Genomic DNA, 18980 nt, shown 5'->3' with positions numbered 1-18980 from the left:
TCCACGCTGAGGCGTTCAAAGGGGCGAGAGGCCTTCACCAGGCCCGCACGGTCCGGCCGGTAGAAGTGCGGCTTGCACTCCGCGCAAACCTCGCAGTCCCTGGTGACTGTCCGTATTTCCTCGACGGAGTAGGGCAGATTGCGAGCCTTGACAAGATGGTACAATCGTGTGACCCCCGGGTGACAAAGGCTGTCGTGTAGGGCCTGGAGTTGGTCTTCCTGTGCGCTGGCACATGTACCTCGGGATAGGGCGTCTGGGGGCTCGTTGAGTTTGCCAGGGCGATACAAGATATAGGTGGAGAGCTCAATTCTCCACCGCAAGATTTTATCATTTTTGATCTTGCCCCGCTGTGTGTTATTGAACATGAAGGCTACCGACCGTTGGTTAGTGAGGAGAGTGAATCTCCTGCCGGCCAGGTACTGCCTCCAATGCCGCACAGCTTCAACGAAAGGTTGGGCCTCTTTTTCGACGGACGAGTGCCGAATTTCTGAGGCATGAAGGGTGCGGGAAAAGAATGCCACGGGTCTGCCTGCCTGATTGAGGGTGGCGGCAAGGGCGACGTCTGATGTGTCGCTTTCTACTTGGAAGAGCAGTGTCTCGTCTACTGCGTGCATCCCGGCCTTGGCTATGTCTGCTCTGATACAGGTGAAGGCCTGTTGTACCTCGGCCGTAAGTGGAAACTGGGTGGACTGTATGAGTGGGCGGGCCTTGTCCGCGTAGTTTGGGACCCACTGAGCGTAGTACGAAAAGAACCCCAGGCAGCGTTTGAAGGCCTCGGGGTAGTGGGGGAGGAGAAGCTCCATGAGGGGGTGCATGCAGTTGGGATCGGGCCCCAGAACTCCGTTCTGGACCACATGGCCGAGGATGGCTAAGCGGTTTGTGCTGAATACGCACTTCTCCTTATTATAAGTAAGGTTGAGGAGAGTGGCGGTGCGGAGGAATTTAGCAAGGTTGGCATCATGGTCCTGCTGGTCATGGCCGCAGATGGTGACATTGTCTAGGTACTGAAACGTGGCCCGCAAACTGTACCGGTCAACCATTTGGTCCATCTCCCTTTGGAAGACCGAGACCCCGTTAGTGGCGCCAGAGGGAACCCTAAGAAAGTGATAGAGACGACCGTCCGCCTCGAAGGCAGTGTATGGACGGTCTGATTTACAGATGGGGAGCTGATGGTAGGCGGATTTTAGGTCAATCGTTGAGAAGACCCGGTACTGCACAATCTGATTGACCATATGAGATATGCGTGGGAGTGGGTACGCGTCGAGCTGCGTGTACCGATTGATGGTCTGGCTGTAATCCACGACCATTCTATGCTTCTCCCCAGTTTTAACGACTACCACTTGTGCTCTCCAGGGGCTGTTACTGGCCTCGATGATACCCTCCCGAAGCAGCCGCTGGACCTCGGACCTGATGAAGGTCTTGTCCTGGGTGCTGTACCGTCTGCTTCTGGTGGCAACGGGTTTGCAATCCGAAGTTAGATTGGCAAAGAGGGAGGGGCGCCGACCTTTCGGGTCACGAGGCCGCACACAGTGAGGGGTGGTAGGGGCCCACCGAAATTGAGGGTGAGGCTCTGGAGATTGCACTGGAATTCCAAGCCTAGTAATAGTGCAATGCAGAGATTAGGAAGGACGTAGAGGCAGAAGCCACTGAATTCAAGGCCCTGGACCGTGAGAGTGACCGTGCAGAAGCCTCGGATCGGGACGGAATGGGATCCAGAGACCAGGGAGATCCTTTGGTTGGCGGGGTGGACCGCGAGGGAGCAGCCCCTTACCGTATCCGGGTGGATGAAGCTTTCGGTGCTCCCCGAGTCCAGCAGGCAAGAGGTCGTGTGGCCGTTGATTTTCACCGTAGTCGAAGCGGTTGCCAGGTTGTGTGGATGAGACTGGTCTAGCGTCATCGAGGCGAGCTGCGGTTGATCGTCACTGGTGGCTGAAGACGGAGAGCGTGCGGGGCCCAGGTCGTGGAATGTCGTCGGCGTCCATGCCCCGTTGGGAAGACAAGATGGCGGCGACTGAAGATCCTGCGGGGGACAAAATGGTGGCACCCATGGGCTGCATGATGCGGGGGCGGGACAAAATGGCGGCGCCCATGGGCCGTACGTGGTCTGGGGGGGGAGATGGCGGCGCCCACTGGCCGGTCGCAGCCCCGGGGGGTGAAGCTGGCGGCGCCCATTGGCTGCGCGTGGGTCCAGGAGGTGAAGATGGCGGCGCCCTCTGGCTGCGTGTGGTCTGGGGGGGTGAAGATGGTGGCATCCATTGTCTGTCGGGGGGAGGGGCACACTGCGGCGAAGTGGCCCTTTTTGCTGCAAGCCTTGCAAATGGCAGTGCGAGCCGGGCAGCGTTGGTGAGGGTGCTTCTGCTGGCCACAGAAGTAGCATTGGGGACCCCCGGGGTGCGCTGATTGGTGTGTGGCGCAAGCGTATTGGCTGGGTAAGGCCCCGACTGGGGCGGCCGTTTGTGGGATCCAGGAGGGATAGGAGGGGTGGGCCGCGCGGCTGGAGGTGTAGGCCTGAACATTACGTGAGGCGACCGTCATGGAGAGCGTTAGTTTTTTTGTCTCCGCTAGGTCGAGCGTGGCCCCTTCAAGCAGTCTTTGTCGGATGAGGTCCGACCCAATCCCCGTTACAAAAGCATCGCGCATGAGGAGATTAGAATATTTGGTGGCCGTAACAGCCTGACAGTCACGGTCCCGGACGAGTGGGATTAGGGCCCACCAGAAGTCTTCAATGGACTCACCAGGGAGTTGAGAGCGAGTGGCGAGTACGTGCCTGGCGAAGAGTGTGTTCGCTTTCTGCGCGTAGTTCTCTTTGAGGAGCGCCATGGCTTCCGCGTAGGTCCGGGCGTCCTGGATCAGCGGAAACACGCTTGAGCTCAACCTAGAGTACAGGACCTGTATCTTCTGAGCCTCCGTCGGTGGGGTGTTCGCTGAGTTTATGTAAGCCTCGAAGCAAGCTAGCCAGTGATTAAAGTCTTTTCTGCCGTTGGTCGATTGCGGATCCAGCTGCAGGCAATCTGGTTTGATTGAGATGTCCATCTTGTAGAAAATCTTACTGCAATAAATTGATACACGATCAATTGTACAAAGACTCAGATTGGGTACAACTGTGGCTTTATTGCAGTAAGATGCGTGGCCTCCTACAGCAGCTGGTGAAATGGCAGCTGAATGGAGGACACGCATATTTATACTCCTTCTCCTGGGTGGAGCCAGCAGGCAGGGGCTACCGGCGAACCTGTAGTACAGGTCCTACCTTACATCCCCTAATACAGGTGTACAGTGGTTCACCACACAGCCAAATCCAGGGTCTGCCAGTTTCTGGGAGTCTGAAAAAATATATGGACATGAACCCAAGCTATTAAAATTGGCCAGGCTGCATCTTTGTTATTTTGGAGTGTGTCACCCTCTACCAGACTAATCAGCACCACTCCCCTCCCCAATGTTAAACAGCACCTATGCTTTCTCAGGAAACTAAGGAAATTTGGCATGTCCATATTGGCTCTTCCCAACTTTGACAGATGTACCATAGAAAGCATGACTGCATCATAGCCTAGTATAGCAACTGCTCGGCCCAAGACCGTAAGAAACTACAGAGTCGTGAACACAATCCAGTCCACCACACGAACCTGCCTCCCATCCATTGGCTCTGTCCCCACCTCCCGCTGCCTTGGGAAAGTGGGCAACATAATCAAAGACCCCTCCCACCCGGCTTACTCACTCTTCCAACTTCTTCCATCAGGCAGGAGATACAAAAGTCTGAGAACACGCACTAACAGATTCAAAAACAGCTTCTGGCCTCGCTGTTACCAGATTCCTAAACGACCCTCTTATGGACTGATCTGATCTCTTCACACATCTCTACTGAGTAGTATTACACTCCTGTATGCTTCATCCGATGCCTGTGTCTATGTGTTTACATTGTGTATTTATGTTTGCCCGATGTTTTTTTTTCATGTATGGAATGATCTGTCTGGACTGTACACACAACAATACTTTTCACTGTACCTTGATACACGTGATAATAAACAAATCCAAATCCAATCCAAACTGTAGCCCAAATTTCAGTTTCTTGTGGCATAACAACACCATACCGTCCAAAAATCTTGGCACGTTGTATTATTTAAATTTAAACAATAAATGCTGATGCTTAATGTTTCAAGAGCAGTTTGGGAAACTTACTCTTTCCAACTTCTTTCATTCCCATAACTTAAGTTTGAAGATTGGGTTTCTCCCAGCCCCTTTCACATTCAGCTGTCAGAATCGTGTGTGCTAAGTCCAGATGATTAACAGTTGCCATCACAAACTGGAAGAGTATCTGTAATTGAATAACATTTTGTGAATCCATTTTTTTCCCTGTAGCGTGGTCCTCCAGGAGGAACTGGAAATAAAATAGAATCAAATGGTGGCAGCGAGGATAGATTTACAAGACCAAAAGGATCAGCTCCATTACCAGGCCTGCTAGATCCACCCAGACCACCTGTAGGAAGGCCTGAAATAGGACCTGGACCTAATGACTATGGAACAAGGAGAGAGCCAAATCCTTTCAGAGATAACGCTGCACCAATTGTCTTTCTCCCAGTATCCACTCCACCACAAATACTGAAAGAGGAAATTCATAAAGGTACTGAAAATACAGTTTTCGGTAATTATTGAAGTACATTTTGTAGAACATATCCCTTATGTGTTTACCAACTCATAAAATCGTACTTTGTAAAATGTATCTTCAATGAACGGTTATTTATTTAAAGAATTTTCATCCCAGCCTTCTCTCCTCAGATACCTGCAATATCTTGTCCATTGAGTCAGTCTTTGAGGGTGTCAACAAGGTGATCAGTCATAGATGACACCCCAGCTCAGACCAATCTTGTCCACATTCAATGTCCACAGTCCCCATGTAGCATAGTTCATCAGGAGGGCCACTAATTTACACTGTCAGTTTACATCAAGCCAAATTCTGGAAAAAACAGTAAAGGATCCCTGGCTTCTTACTGGTGTTTTGGGGGATCACATTGTGAAATCTTGGTTTTATATGAAAACCGTAAGTCAATGAGTATAGTCATTCAGGACTGATCAATCGCAAGTACCTTGGCTTTTATTTGCCCTTCCTCGTTCAGGGACATTCAGGTCTATTGTAGCCAAAGTTAATTAGTTGAATAAAGATCCTGGATCAAACTTTGGTCTGTATGACTTGACAGTAGATTCGATGGTACATTCATCTAGTAGCATAGCTAACTGAGTGTATCCCACCTGGAGAGAGCACTGACGTCTGAGAAAGGAAAGTAAGATAGACCATTAATTCTTCTGGTATATCATTTTGAAGATTGACTCAATCCTTTCCTCATCAGCAGGTGGCATTAGGAAGAGAGAATAAATTTCTGCACAGGTATTGTTTTACTACTTTTAATAGGATGTTCAGAACTGAAAATGTATTACAGCTCACAGCTCAAGAAATCACACATAAACTTAGGAATTATCGGAGACCTGTAAATTTTAATTGGAGTCAACGGTAATTTTTTTTTGTTAGGCAAAACAATTCAGGGTTACAGAACCATGGCAAGTGGATGAAGATACTATTAGTTATAATCTCATTGAACGGGGGACAGGTTTTAAGGGCTCGATAGCCTGCTCCTGTCCTCTGTAATCTCACCTCACTCTTCAGAATAGGCAATTAGCGACTTGGTGAGGTCTTCTAAGTTGTCTGCATTCTCCAATGACAAATTACATCTTAGTGTTTAAAATATTGAGGGTACCTGTGCAATTCTATTATATGCAGCAAACAAAGTAAGGTGAAGTTCACCAAGAGTACCACTTTAACAGAATTATGATGCAAATCCCAGAACTTTGTTTTCTGGCCATATAGGAATCTATTATGGAGCGCGATCTTACCAACAACAAAGGGTCCGTTCTGGGTGGGATTAGTGAGGTCGTTCAGACCCCGCTATCTAACGGCAGTCTTTTTTTCAGGCCTCAATGGGGAACACCCCACCGAAGCCACACTCAGCCGCATTTCCTGCACTGAGGAGCTCCGACAAGCAGAAGAGATCGAGGCGCCAATTTTTAATGGCACCCCAAACTCTCGACTCCCCACTGTGACCCCTGGACCTCCCAATGCCCAACGCATCTGTTGGGGGGGGTGGGGGTCATCAAGCCCCCCCCCCCCCCTGCCACCCCACTTCACATGGGCAGTGCTACCTTGGGCTCGATCCCTGGTGTTGGCAAAATGCCACCTGGAACCTTGGTATGGCCAGCCTGGAACCATGGCAGTGCCTCTGCCAGCATGGCAGTGTCACCTGGACACCCTGGCAGTGCCAGGCTGCCACCCAGTGCCAAGGTGCCCAGGTGGCATTAGCAGTGCCAGAGTGCCACCCTTCCCAGATTCCAATCACCTGGGGGCCTCCGCTCACCTGGAAGGCCCCCAAAGAGCCGTTCTGCCTGAGTGCTGAACGGCACCCGGCTGGGGTCTCCTTGGCAATGCCAATAGATCCCGGGATCCGGTTCAAACTGGAGAAGCAGAGTTAAGTAAGTTCTTTTAACTATGCCAGTCTGGGCCCCGCCCATTAAGGGCGGGATCCAGATTGTGACATCCCAAGAGATCTCATTAGATCTCGCGAGGCATTATCACCGTCGTGAATCCCGGGACGTGTCCGGTAAATTGTGCCCATGATCAGGTTTACCAGTTGTATTTTTTCAAGTCCTGCACAGAATATTAAATACAAAACCTAAATAAGAAAATTATGGATTTGATAAAATGTCTGAAAGTATTTGGACCATGATACTGAAACTGTTAGAATGTTGGGCTTGAATTTTTCATTGTTGCCATATCCTGGTGCTTCCTCAGTGAGGGAAGAATCATGGCAGACACCTCTAACCTGAGGCACTTTTCTACCAGCAGGTTTGTGTGCATATTTTAGATGAACTCCCTGGCCCTTTCCAGGTAGTCCACCCTGGGGGGGGGGGGGGGGGGGGGGGGCGCGGTGGAATTGCTTGTTGCAGATTTCCAAGCCTTGTCACAGCTCTGCTGCCTGTTCTATTTTTACATTACATTAGTTTAGACCATAAGACATAGGAGCAGAATTAGGCCATTCAACCCATCAAATCTGCTCCGCCATTCAATCATGGCTGATATTTTTCTCATCCCCATTCTCCTGCCTTCTCCCCATAACCCCTGATCCCCTTATTAATCAAGAACCTATCTGTCTCTGTCTTAAAGACACTCAGTGATTTGGCCTCCACAGCCTTCAGCGGCAAAGAGTTCCACAGATTCACCACCCTCTGGCTGAAGAAATTCCTCATCTCTGCTTTAAAGGATCAGCCCTTTAGTCTGAGATGGTGTCCTCTGCTTCTAGTGTTTCCTACAAGTGGAAACAATCTCTCCACGTCCACTCTATCCAGGCCTCGCAGTATCCTGTGAGTTTCAATAAGATCACCCCTCATCCTTCTAAACTCCAAGGAGTATAGACTCAGAGTCCTCAACCGTTTCTCATACGACAAGCTCTTCATTCCAGGGATCATTCTTGTGAACCTTCTCTGGACCCTTTCCAAGGCCAGCATGTCCTTCCTTAGATATGGGGCCCAAAACTGCTCACAATACTCCAAATGGGTCTGACCAGAGCCTTATACAGCCTCAGAAGTACACCCCTGAAAATCTTCTTGGCCATGTGATGTTAAAATGGCCCTTCTGCTGTCCAGACCTAGGCAATTGTCTCCGCCTATTGTTGTAGGTGTGAATGATGGAAAATTCTTTTTGAGGTGTATACATTGATATAGTATTGCATATGTGGGCCTATATATTGTATAATTGTAGTAATCATAGTTTGCTGAGAGCAGAGAGCAGGAACGGTGTTGTCCAAAGAAGTTTGCACCTCAAGTTATGCTGAGCAGTGGGGATTTGGGGAGGATAGGGGGCCCTCTAACACAAGTGGTAAATTGCCCTTTGATTTTGAAAGAAATGAACTTGGAACAGGATAAGGTCTTGTGTACTTGAACAGTCCTAATACCAAAGTATAATTTTCAAGTGACTAACGATATTCTGATCTTGGGTTCCAGATCCTGCCTGCAAGGAACTCCTTGATCAAGGATCATGCAGGAATTATGTTATTAAATGGTACTATGATACCACAGCTAATTCCTGTGCACAATTTTGGTATGGAGGCTGTGAGGGGAACAAGAACCGCTTTCAGACGGAAGAAGAATGTCAGGTCAAATGCTTACAGTTTAAAAAGGTGAGTCGCATATATAGATTACAAATGGACACTATGGCCTTGAAATTACACCATGGTCATTAGTCAACACCCTGATCTGAAATTTCTTTCATTTCTATTTTAGTGGAAGACATTAATCCATTAAAAATAATAATGTGTCACAGCACTTACAGCATGTATATAACAACGGAAAGGCCTGAAGCTTTCACTGGAGCCTGATGTTGCTTTGCTGATTTGTAATGTTTTACCCCTCTACTTGCCAAGTGCCTCCTTGAGCAGCAATTTGAAGAAATTGCTGTTGTCATGGAGTTCCTTCCTTTTAAAAAATACGGATATTTTCTTCTTCCACCCCATTGGAGTGTTACAGATTTCTATTTTAAATTATTTCTCAATCAGTTCTTAGGCTCAGAGACACATGACCCACCGAACGGTGGAAGAATATTGTTTTTGGACTTTGACCTGATTGTTAGTGGCCAGTCACAGACAAAGAAGATATCATTTTAAAGTAAAGTCTGCTTAATAATTTAACTGACAGTTTAGAAGACTAAGCAATTATCTGGGGAGCTGAGCCAGGGTTTACAGGAGGCGGTGTCAGCAAACTTCCACCACCTACAGGTGCAGTTGGAGGAGTCCAACCACCTGCAGGCTCAGGAGACGGTGCCGACAATGCATGGTATCCAGGCCAACACTGAACAGGTGGCATCTGCGGTGGAAACCTTGGGTGAAAAGGTCACAGCTATGGGTTTAGAGGTCCAAGGCTTGGGGCTCACTGTGCAGTCGATGGCTGAGGCTCAGGAAAGGGGAGCCCAGTCACAGGCAGCTATATACCAGCCCCACATGGACATTGCTGTGGCATTCCAGAGTCACAAAGGGTCTTGGCTGAGGGCATCAAGAGCATTAGCTGGGCTCTGACTGACCTGGGCCAGGTACAGACGGACTGGGCACAGTGTCAGAGGGACATGACCAAGGCAGGATGGAAAAGTCTCACTCGTTGAGGGACATGTCCCAGTCTCCATAGCTGAGGGCATTGAGGCCATGGTTGAAACAAGAGTGGGTCTCCAGGACCGGCAGCGCCAGGTGACAGTGGAGACTTTTCCATCCTGCCTCCGGAGCTCATTCCGCCTCACTTCCGTCCCATGGAATGGCCCGGGGACCATCGAGCACCCCAAGGGAAGAGGAAGTGATGGGTCTATGTCAGTGACTCCCATGGGGGAGGTTCTGGGAAACGTCAGCGCTTCTGAATCCCCCCCCACCTGACACTGGTGCATCTGATGTGTAACGGGCAGAATAGGGTGGCACCTCGTCAACTTTGACACCTGTAAGTCAGCCAGACCCATCCAAGTCCAAGCTGTCCAGAGGACGGCTGCCCCCATGTCTGATGTGCTGTCTGGGGTCACACCTTGAAGGAGCGGTCGGCCACATTAGACAGGAACATTAAGGTGGCACGTGTGCAGCACATAGGTTAGAGGTAGGGTTCAGGGCACAATACTGTAAATAGTCACAATTAAACACCTTTGCACCAAAACTGTGACCTGCCTCAATCTTCTGTCTGGAGGGTGTGTGGGATGAGCTAGGTTCGGTGTAGAGGATGTGTCGGGTCGGGGGGGTAAGTTGGTGGTGTGGGGTGTGCGTGCTGGAGGACGGCATGGGGCAGGGCCCCAAGGACATTTGGACAGTCCACCTGGGGTCACCCTCCGAGGCAGCAGGGAATGGAACCAGAAGTGTGAAGCCGCCTTCTGGACAGCTTACCCAGTGAGTGACCCATCACCGCTCACCACCTCATGAGCCCCATCCAAAGGATATATGGGCCCATGAGATGGAATGGCCATCACACATGCCGGGATTACCCGGGTGGGCAGTCGAAGGTGATCCTAAAAGCAGGTATCAGACCTTGTCAGACAATGAGGAGCACAGAGCTCATGTCACAGCGAGCCATCATCATCCTCTGTCCCATGGACAAGACCGGCTGATACTGCCTGCCCAGGGCCTACATCCTGTAGTGATGATGGGAGGACACTCAGAGGGGGAGTTGGGCTGGTGGGATGGAGTGAAGGGAGGAGGGTCAGGAGAAGATGTGAGTGGTTATGGGAAATGGAGTATGACCTGGAAGGGGGTAGAGGGGGAGGTTGGGGAGCGTATGGAGAGGTGGGACAGGGTGGCAGAGCTGCTGGTGTCCAGGCCTTTTAGTGTGAAATTCGGGAGGTGATTAAGGGCGGGATTCTCCGAAATGGAGGCAGAGTGTCCGCGCCGTCGTGAACACCGTCGCGTTTCACGATGGCGCGAAACGGGTGCGGGTACAACCGATTCTGGCCCCAGGGGCCAGCACGGAGTGGGAGCGGTTCACGCCACTCCAGCCTCCCTTCCCGGCGCCAACTGGGTGCCGCTCCAAACCGCCGCGCATGCGCAGTGGCGCCGCTCCAACCCACACATGCGCAGTGGCGCCACTCCAACCCACACATGCGCAGTGGCGCCGCTCCAACCCGCACATGCGCAGTGGCGCCACTCCAACCCGCACATGCGCAGTGGCGCCACTCCAACCCACACATGCGCAGTGGCGCCGCTCCAACCCGCACATGCGCAGTGGCGCCGCTCCAACCCACACATGCGCAGTGGCGCCGCTCCAACCCACACATGCGCAGTGGCGCCGCTCCAACCCGCACATGCGCAGTGGCGCCGCTCCAACCCGCACATGCGCAGTGGCGCCGCTCCAACCCGCACATGCGCAGTGGCGCCGCTCCAACCCGCACATGCGCAGTGGCGCCGCTCCAACCCACACATGCGCAGTGGCGCCGCTCCAACCCACACATGCGCAGTGGCCCCGCTCCAACCCGCACATGCGCAGTGGCGCCGCTCCAACCCACACATGCGCAGTGGCGCCGCTCCAACCCGCACATGCGCAGTGGCGCCGCTCCAACCCGCACATGCGCAGTGGCGCCGCTCCAACCCGCACATGCGCAGTGGCGCCGCTCCAACCCGCACATGCGCAGTGGCGCCGCTCCAACCCACACATGCGCAGTGGCGCCGCTCCAACCCACACATGCGCAGTGGCGCCACTCCAACCCGCACATGCGCAGTGGCGCCGCTCCAACCCACACATGCGCAGTGGCGCCGCTCCAACCCGCACATGCGCAGTGGCGCCGCTCCAACCCACACATGCGCAGTGGCGCCACTCCAACCCGCACATGCGCAGTGGCGCCGCTCCAACCCGCACATGCGCAGTGGCGCCGCTCCAACCCACACATGCGCAGTGGCGCCACTCCAACCCGCACATGCGCAGTGGCATCGCGCCAATCCGTGCATGCGCGAGCGACTTCCTCAACGCCCCGTCCCGACGCAATATGGCGCGGGGGTTATGGGGCCGGTCGCGTAACAAAATAGGGCTGGGGCCGGAGCCCCCCCATAGGCCCCCCCCCCCCCCACCCCCCCGCCAGCTGCGAGCAGGTGTGGACAGTGCGGCGGGACTCTGCCGTTTCCGCGTGGCCGCTCGGCCCACCAAGGCCGGAGAATCGGCAGCCCGGCCGCGGACAGCGGCCCGCGACCAGCGCCCGCCAAACGCGCCGCCGCAAATGATGCTGATTCTCCGCTCCTCGGAAAACCGCGTGCCGGCGGCGTGGCGCGGTTGTGCCGATTCTCTGGCCCGGAGAATCCCGCCCTAACTTTTCCCGAGTGCAGCGGCACTGGAGCAAATGTTGGGCGACCTGCCTTGCCAGCTCGGGCTCCATTCCCAGACCATCCTGGATGCCCTCCTCATCCTCTTCGTCAGAAGAGGCCTGGAATTCATGCTCCTCCTCCAACATGTCCCCCCTCTTCTGCGCGATGTTGTGAAGGATGCAGCAGGCCATCAAAATGTTGGAAACCCTCTGGAGAGCCACACCAGAGCGGTCCAGACACTAGAACCTCAACTTTAGGACACCGATGCACCGCTTAATGACATTGCTGGTCGCTGCATGGGTCTCATTGCAGTGGTTCTCCGCCTTGGTCTGTGGCCTCCAGGCATGCGTCATTAGCCACAACCTCAGCGGATCACCCTTGTCGCCCAACAGCCAACTCCTCTCCCAAGGGTGTGCATCAAAGGTGTTGGGAACCGACGAGTGTGCCAGGATGTATGAGTCAGGCGCAGACATGCATTATGTTTCAGAAAGTGGATGCCCTTCCTATTTATGAAGTGCACCCCCGATGAACCAGTGCCCATGGGGGGAACATGTGTTCCATCTATGCCCTCTGGACCTGGGGCCTGTCAGCAATGGTGGCGAATCCCACTGCCCAGGCATCCCGGTGGGCTTTGTCCAGACTGAAGGTGATATTGTCTGCTATCGGGCAAATAGGGCATCCGTGACAGCGCAGATGCACCTGTGAACGGACGCATGCAAAATATCTGACAGAACCCGCTCAGCACCTGGAAGGACCAAGGGGAATAGAAGTAAAGGGCTGATGCACAATCAATAACCTCAGAAACGAGATTGGAGACAATTGAAGGCTTTAATACGCTAGATGTTACCCCCAGCAGTGCAGGTACAGAAGAAAGCTGCTGGGGCGGCACAGGCTCTTATACCCCGCCTTGCAGGGCGGAGCTAACATGCAAGCTTATCCAATGGGAACAAGTACATTCTCCACCAAGGTATTCCGGCATTACTAGGTACCGTAATCCTCCTAACACAGACTACCACAAGGGCCACCGTCACCTTGACAGCCACTGGGAGTGGGTGTGCTCTTCCATGCCCCCACGGTGCCAGGTGCGCCACCATCTGGCACAGATAGCGTACGGTCTGCTTGGATAAACGGAGTCTCTGCCAGCACATGCAGTGTGGCAGGTCCTCTAATGACAGGCGCTGTCAGTACAAACGTGGCGCCTCCTTCACACCTCTTCCTCCTCGGCGTGTTGGACAGCTGCCTGCCCAGACTCAAACGCCAGCCCCATCTCTTCTGGGTCAGGCTCCTCCTGTGCAAAGTCCTCCCCAAGCAGGCCCTGTGCCCCCAGCGCCATGCACCCGCAAAGGCAGCTGCAGCCAGGTAGACGGAGAGCATTCCTGGCTGTACTCTATAATCCATCTTCTGTTTGGGGGGGGGGGGGAAGAGAAGACATGTTTACACGATGAGTATTCCCTTGCCCATCCAGATCCAACAGGCTACATGGTTACCCTGAGTTGCACCTCAGCTCCACCTTCTACATGTCCCGCCTCAAACCCACCCCCACCCCACAGCCGTTCCCCCCCGATACGTTGTTTTCCACACTGCACCCCTGTCCCCATCAGTGAGTGGCCGTGGGAAGCATCTATCCTCACCATCCGTCCCTGGTAACAGGGGTACCGGTGACAATGACAATGATGACCTCTGCAGCCCCTGTCCTGTGGAGTGTACTATGGGTGTCCTCATTGGATAGGCCTTGTTTATCCCGATAGCAGGTTAGCACCTAGTTGTGAACTGGAGAGGGTCATTGTGAGCCACCATTGTCCCAATGATTAGAGGCTCATGTGTCGGCAGGTCCTACAGATATGTCTGACGCAGGGAATTGCATCTGCTCGGAGTGCAGCTGCAGTGTGATGTGGGTCCTGGATGTGACAGACAGGTTGTGACAACCTGACCTGGGCAGGATGGATGGGAGCAGGGGTGCAGTGGGCAGACAGGGCTTGGATACAACTGGTGGTGCTTGTTGCTAACTTTCCTTAGGTTCAATTGCTCTGTTTTATTACCTTTGCTCTCGAGTCGCCAGGTATCTTTATGATACCGCCACGAGGTTCAAGTCTGAGTAATGATTAATAACCCAATACACCGATTAGTAAGATTCAAATCAAAGCACATTTATTATACACAGTAATCGCTACTCATGCACAAATTCTACGTCTAAGCTACTTCTACAACTAACAGGCCTATACTTAACTTTGGACTGGCCCACCAGACCAGGGGAACAAATGGCCTTTCGTTCGGGTTCTGAGTCTGCGGGATTCGAAGTTGGTACGGATTGGTAGCTAGGAGCGCCTATCTCGTAGCGAGCATTGAATTAAGACTTACTTCGTTCGGTGGTCACTGCACGGGTCACGGTCAATGTTGGTTCGTGTTGCTGGGTGACCCGGGCAGGACGAAGAGGTGAAGAGAGCAATTTGAACTTGGGGCTTAACTCTTATAGTCCCCAGGGGCTTCCCGCCTTTCGGGGCTAAGACCCTGTACTTGGTCCCAAGTGATTGGACTTTGTCCTAATCGCTTGGTTCGATTTCTCCAATACTGGAGCGGTTCCCTGATCGATGGGCGGTCTTGAGGTGCTCGTTCACCTCCTTTGTGTTGGCTCTTGCTGGCGCCGAGGAGTCTGGCTTTGCTTTGTGTGTCCAAAATGTTACTTATTGTTCCCGGGGATTGCTCATCAGTATGCAGATGGCTGCTACATTGTTATGTAACAGTAAGAAGTTTTACAACACCAGGTTACAGTCCAACAGGTTTGCTTAGATGTCACTAGCTTTCGGAGCGCTGCTCCTTCCTCAGGTATGTTCCAGAAACACATATATAGACAGATTCAAAGATGCCAGACAATGCTTGGAATGTGAGCATTAGCAGATGATTAAATCTTTACAGATCCAGAGATGGGGTAACCCCAGGTTAAAGAGGTGTGAATTGTGTCAAGCCAGGACAGTTGGTAGGATTTCGCAGGCCAGATGGTGGGGGATGAATGTAATGCGACATGAATCCCAGGTCCCGGTTGAGGCCGCACTCATGTGTGCGGAACTTGGCTATAAGCTTCTGCTCGGCGATTCTGTGTTGTCACGTGTCCTGAAGGCCGCCTTGGAGAACGCTTACCCGGAGATCAGAGGCTGAATGCCCTTGACTGCTGAAGTGTTCCCCGACTGGAAGGGAACATTCCTGCCTGGTGATTGTCGCACGATGTCCGTTCATTCGTTGTCGCAGCGTCTGCATGGTCTCGCCAATATACCACGCTTCGGGACATCCTTTCCTGCAGCGTATGAGGTAGACAACGTTGGCCGAGTCGCACGAGTATGTACCGCGTACCTGGTGGGTGGTGGTCTCACGTGTAATGGTGGTATCCATGTCGATGATCTGGCACGTCTTGCAGAGATTGCCGTGGCGGGGTTGTGTGGTGTCGTGGTCGCTGTTCTGAAGGCTGGGTAGTTTGCTGCAAACAATGGTTTGTTTGAGGTTGCGCGGTTGTTTGAAGGCAAGTAGTGGGGGTGTGGGGATGACCCCCAGCGCTCCGAAAGCTAGTGACATCGAAACAAACCTGTTGGACTTTAACCTGGTGTTGTAAAACTTCTTACTGTGCTCACCCCAGTCCAACACCGGCATCTCCACAACATTGTTATGGTGATGGTCGCTGGTATCGATGTTGTCTGGCCTTTTGCAGAGTTTTAATACATAGCAAACCAGCACCTGCCGGTTTCTGTCTTGTTGGCTGACTTTCCCATCAGCCTTTGCCGTTCACCATTTTAAATCGGGAGTTGGCCAATTTAGATGGCTACAGTCCCTCCTTGTGATCCTAACGCGAAGCGTGAAGGATCACATAACTACGTTGCTTTCCATTCCCTGACCTGGTGAGCACTTCTTTCATGGCCTTAACTGACCATAACTATGCAAAAAATGTTTAACTGACAATTCTAAGGGGCGCTATGTCAAACAGGGACATGCATTACAAAACAATTTTTAAAAATGGGAACCTCTAACTATACTTAATACACTACACTCACTTAAACATTTCATCACCCTAACTTCCTCAACCATACAAACAAAATCATAGCAGTTTATACACACTTTTCCTGGCTTGGCAGTCAAGCTCAGGGTCGTACAATTGCTCATGAACATTCTGAACATTTCTTTATTTACAACAAAAACGCAAATGACTGTTCTTTATTTTAGATCTCGGGGGTCAGGGGTCTGGTCGTATCCGAAAATAGGGGATCTGATCCTATATACCGGGGTGCGAGCGCGGTAGGCTCTCCTTCTCCATTTTGTTAGACGCATAGTCTGTACGATGCAGCAGAGTATCGCCAATACCAACAAGGTTTCTATTACGTAGGACAGGGAATACCAGGTTATAAACCTGGCACACCAAGATGGTGTGGTGTCGCTGGTGACTGGGCTCTGGGTACTGTGGGGAAGTGAAACATTAACGGTTGGGGGGGCTTGAGGTCAGGGGGTTCGCGTTCACACGCAACCAAATGTCCATTAGGGTGATGAACCACGCGGAATAAGTCCTCATGGTGCTTCTTCTTTCACTTCTCTTCTCCTCTCTTCTCTTCTCTTCTCCGGTCCTGGAGCTTCTGGAGTTCTGTGGAATCAAGCATAGTGTCTGTTACTACCTTGTGTTAATATCTCGTACGATAGCCTGTCTGTCCTTTAGTGCCAATTACTCCCTTTATAATTGGTCACTGTGTGACTCCCTCATTTTTTTTTCTTCCAAAAACTGAATTTTAGGACAAGACACACTTTCAAATATTGAACCAGTGCGAGCCGTCTCACAGACTGTGCGATCTACCATCCAAATATTTCAGGATGTAAATAGCATATGGTTGGCAACCTAAGGGTTACCTGAAACAAAACAAAACTTTTTGAACTAAAATTTCCAAAATGAGGTGCGTATGGGCCGCGACAGGTAAGAGTTGGATGGAGTCCCCGGGTAGGACGGCTACCAATGCCGTGTCTCTCTCCTACCCGAGCATAGCTGACCAGAGGGGGGGGTTCCCAGGCATGGCGGGTCCCAAGCCGTTTCTCCATTGCCTGAGCAACCGACAAGAACGGGCAAGAAATGTAGTCATCGTGGTGGGGCTGCCGTAGTGGTTCTTCCCTTGAACCAGAAGAGCAGTTACGAACGGGTGTGTGGTATCTGTCGACAGAACAGTTCAGCTGATTTGGCGTCTGGGACCTTAACAAGTCTCTGCAGACAAACTAGTTCCTCTGAACTAGCGTCTGGGCAATAGCAAGTCTCTGTGGGCAAGTCCTCAGAGGTTTTGGCTGGAAAGGCGTGGGGCTGTGAAAAAAAATGTTGCGGTCTGACAAACAACATTTAACAAACTTACAAACAACGTAAAACATGCTGCAGGTTCCATCAGAAAGGACACCGTTTTCTCCCAAGCGGTTCCTTTTAAAACATCATCTGGACACCTCAGTTATCGGTTCTCGTTTTGGGAGTCAGACTCAAGGTCGTCATCTTCTCCCGGGTGCCAAACTCTCGAGTGTATCAGGGCTGATAGGGCTGCTTGATGTGATTTTGGATCGCTCTCATCATTCCGGACGAGTCTGTACGAATTATCTCGGTGCCAAAAGGTGGTGTCTAGTTCTGTGGGGATTGAATCAGGGTCGTCATTGTGGGTTGTTGGTCGGTGGTGGGGTTTGTTTAGGAACATGATCATGAAGGGATCACTCGAATCGTGGTCAGATTCGCTGGGTGTGGGTCCTGTTGCATGGGGATAGTAGGGAGGCGTGCTGTGGCTGTCGTCCGAGTCACAGTCGCTGTCTCTGCTGCTGCAGTCGGTGGGCGTTCCGGGGCGGAGTGTATATTTCGGGGTTGGAGTCGGGGTTGAGTCCGTGGCTGGACTGGACGTGTTGGGGGAGGGTAGGGTTACGTTGGCTGTGGGCGGGGTGTGGTGTGCTGCGTCGAGCATGACGTGGTGTGAGTGGTTAGACTGTGTTCCATATGCCTTCATCTGGTTGATATTGAACCATGCAGTCTTTCCATTGGGATACTTTATCTTGTATACAGAAGGGCTTACTTTGTCCACAATGGAGTATGGACCCGAATACTTTGGTGACAGGAATGTGCTGGGGTTGTATACGGAGAGCATGACTTGCTGTCCTACACTGTACTCAGTCGCATGCACTGTCTTGTCGAAACAAGCCTTGCGCTGTTTCTTCCTTGTGCCCAATTTCACTGCGGCTGCTAGATGAGCCGTTTTAACACTATTCACTAATTGCTGTACTGCTTTCTCGTGTGTGAGGGCCGTCACTTCAGGGCTGGTCAAGTCTAAACCTAGTAAAAATTCTGTGCCTTTCATGGGGCGTCCGGTCATGAGGGTGTGTGGGGTGTAACCTGTGGAAGTTGAAATTGTATTACGCAAAAACATCAGCGCAAAAGGGAGGACTGAGTCCCAAGTGGTGTTGTTTTGCTGGACCATTTTTCTGAGGGTGGATTTTAGGGTCCGATTCATGCGCTCCACGATACCACTCGACTGTGGGTGGCCATAATTTTTGGGTAATGCCAAATATCATGAGGACGTTCTTCATGACACGTCCCGTAAAATGGGAACCTTGGTCGGATTCGGTGCTGCAGGGGAGTCCCCATCTTGTAAAGATGTGGTGGGTCAAAATCTTGGCTGTGGTTTTTGCAGTGTTTGTTCTGGCTGGGAATGCTTCCACCCATTTCGTAAACGTGTCTATCACCACGAGTACATATTTATAACCATTCCTGCAAGGGGGCAATGGTCCTATAAAATCGATCTGGAGGTGAGTCCAGGGGCCATTAACGGGTTGGGTGTGGCTAAACTCAGCCTTTTTGGCATATCTGTCCGGATTATTTTGGGCGCAGATAAGACAATTCTCGATGTAGTGATTTACATCATCCTTTAAATTCGGCCACCAACAAAGCTGCTTGAGGTGGGCTGTAGTGGGATCGATTCCCTGATGTCCATGACCGTCATGGAATAAACAAATCAGTTGATTCCTGTCCTGTTCAGGAACCACACCGTCATGTGTGGTCAGAGCATTTTTAAATCTCTCGTAGGGTGCTGGATAGTTTCCTTTTACAATCTCCCTGAGATTGCTGTCCTGCTTCTGGGCCTCCACTAGATC

At 51.7% G+C, this 18980-nt stretch overlaps 1 protein-coding gene across 1 annotated transcript in view; it reads left to right on the top strand.

Moving 5' to 3' along the window:
* Positions 1-18980, top strand: part of col28a1a (collagen, type XXVIII, alpha 1a) — a 321284-nt gene that overhangs the window by 275471 nt on the left and 26833 nt on the right. The window contains exons 34-35 of the mRNA XM_072509076.1: positions 4354-4615; positions 8041-8216. Of these exons, the coding sequence (XP_072365177.1) occupies positions 4354-4615; positions 8041-8216 (438 nt within the window). The remainder of the gene's footprint in view (positions 1-4353; positions 4616-8040; positions 8217-18980) is intronic.

This window comes from Scyliorhinus torazame, chromosome 6, assembly GCF_047496885.1.
Source record: "Scyliorhinus torazame isolate Kashiwa2021f chromosome 6, sScyTor2.1, whole genome shotgun sequence".
Lineage (NCBI taxonomy): Eukaryota > Metazoa > Chordata > Chondrichthyes > Carcharhiniformes > Scyliorhinidae > Scyliorhinus > Scyliorhinus torazame.
Note: the sequence above shows the minus strand (reverse complement) of the source record. Positions and strands in the feature narration are given on the sequence as shown.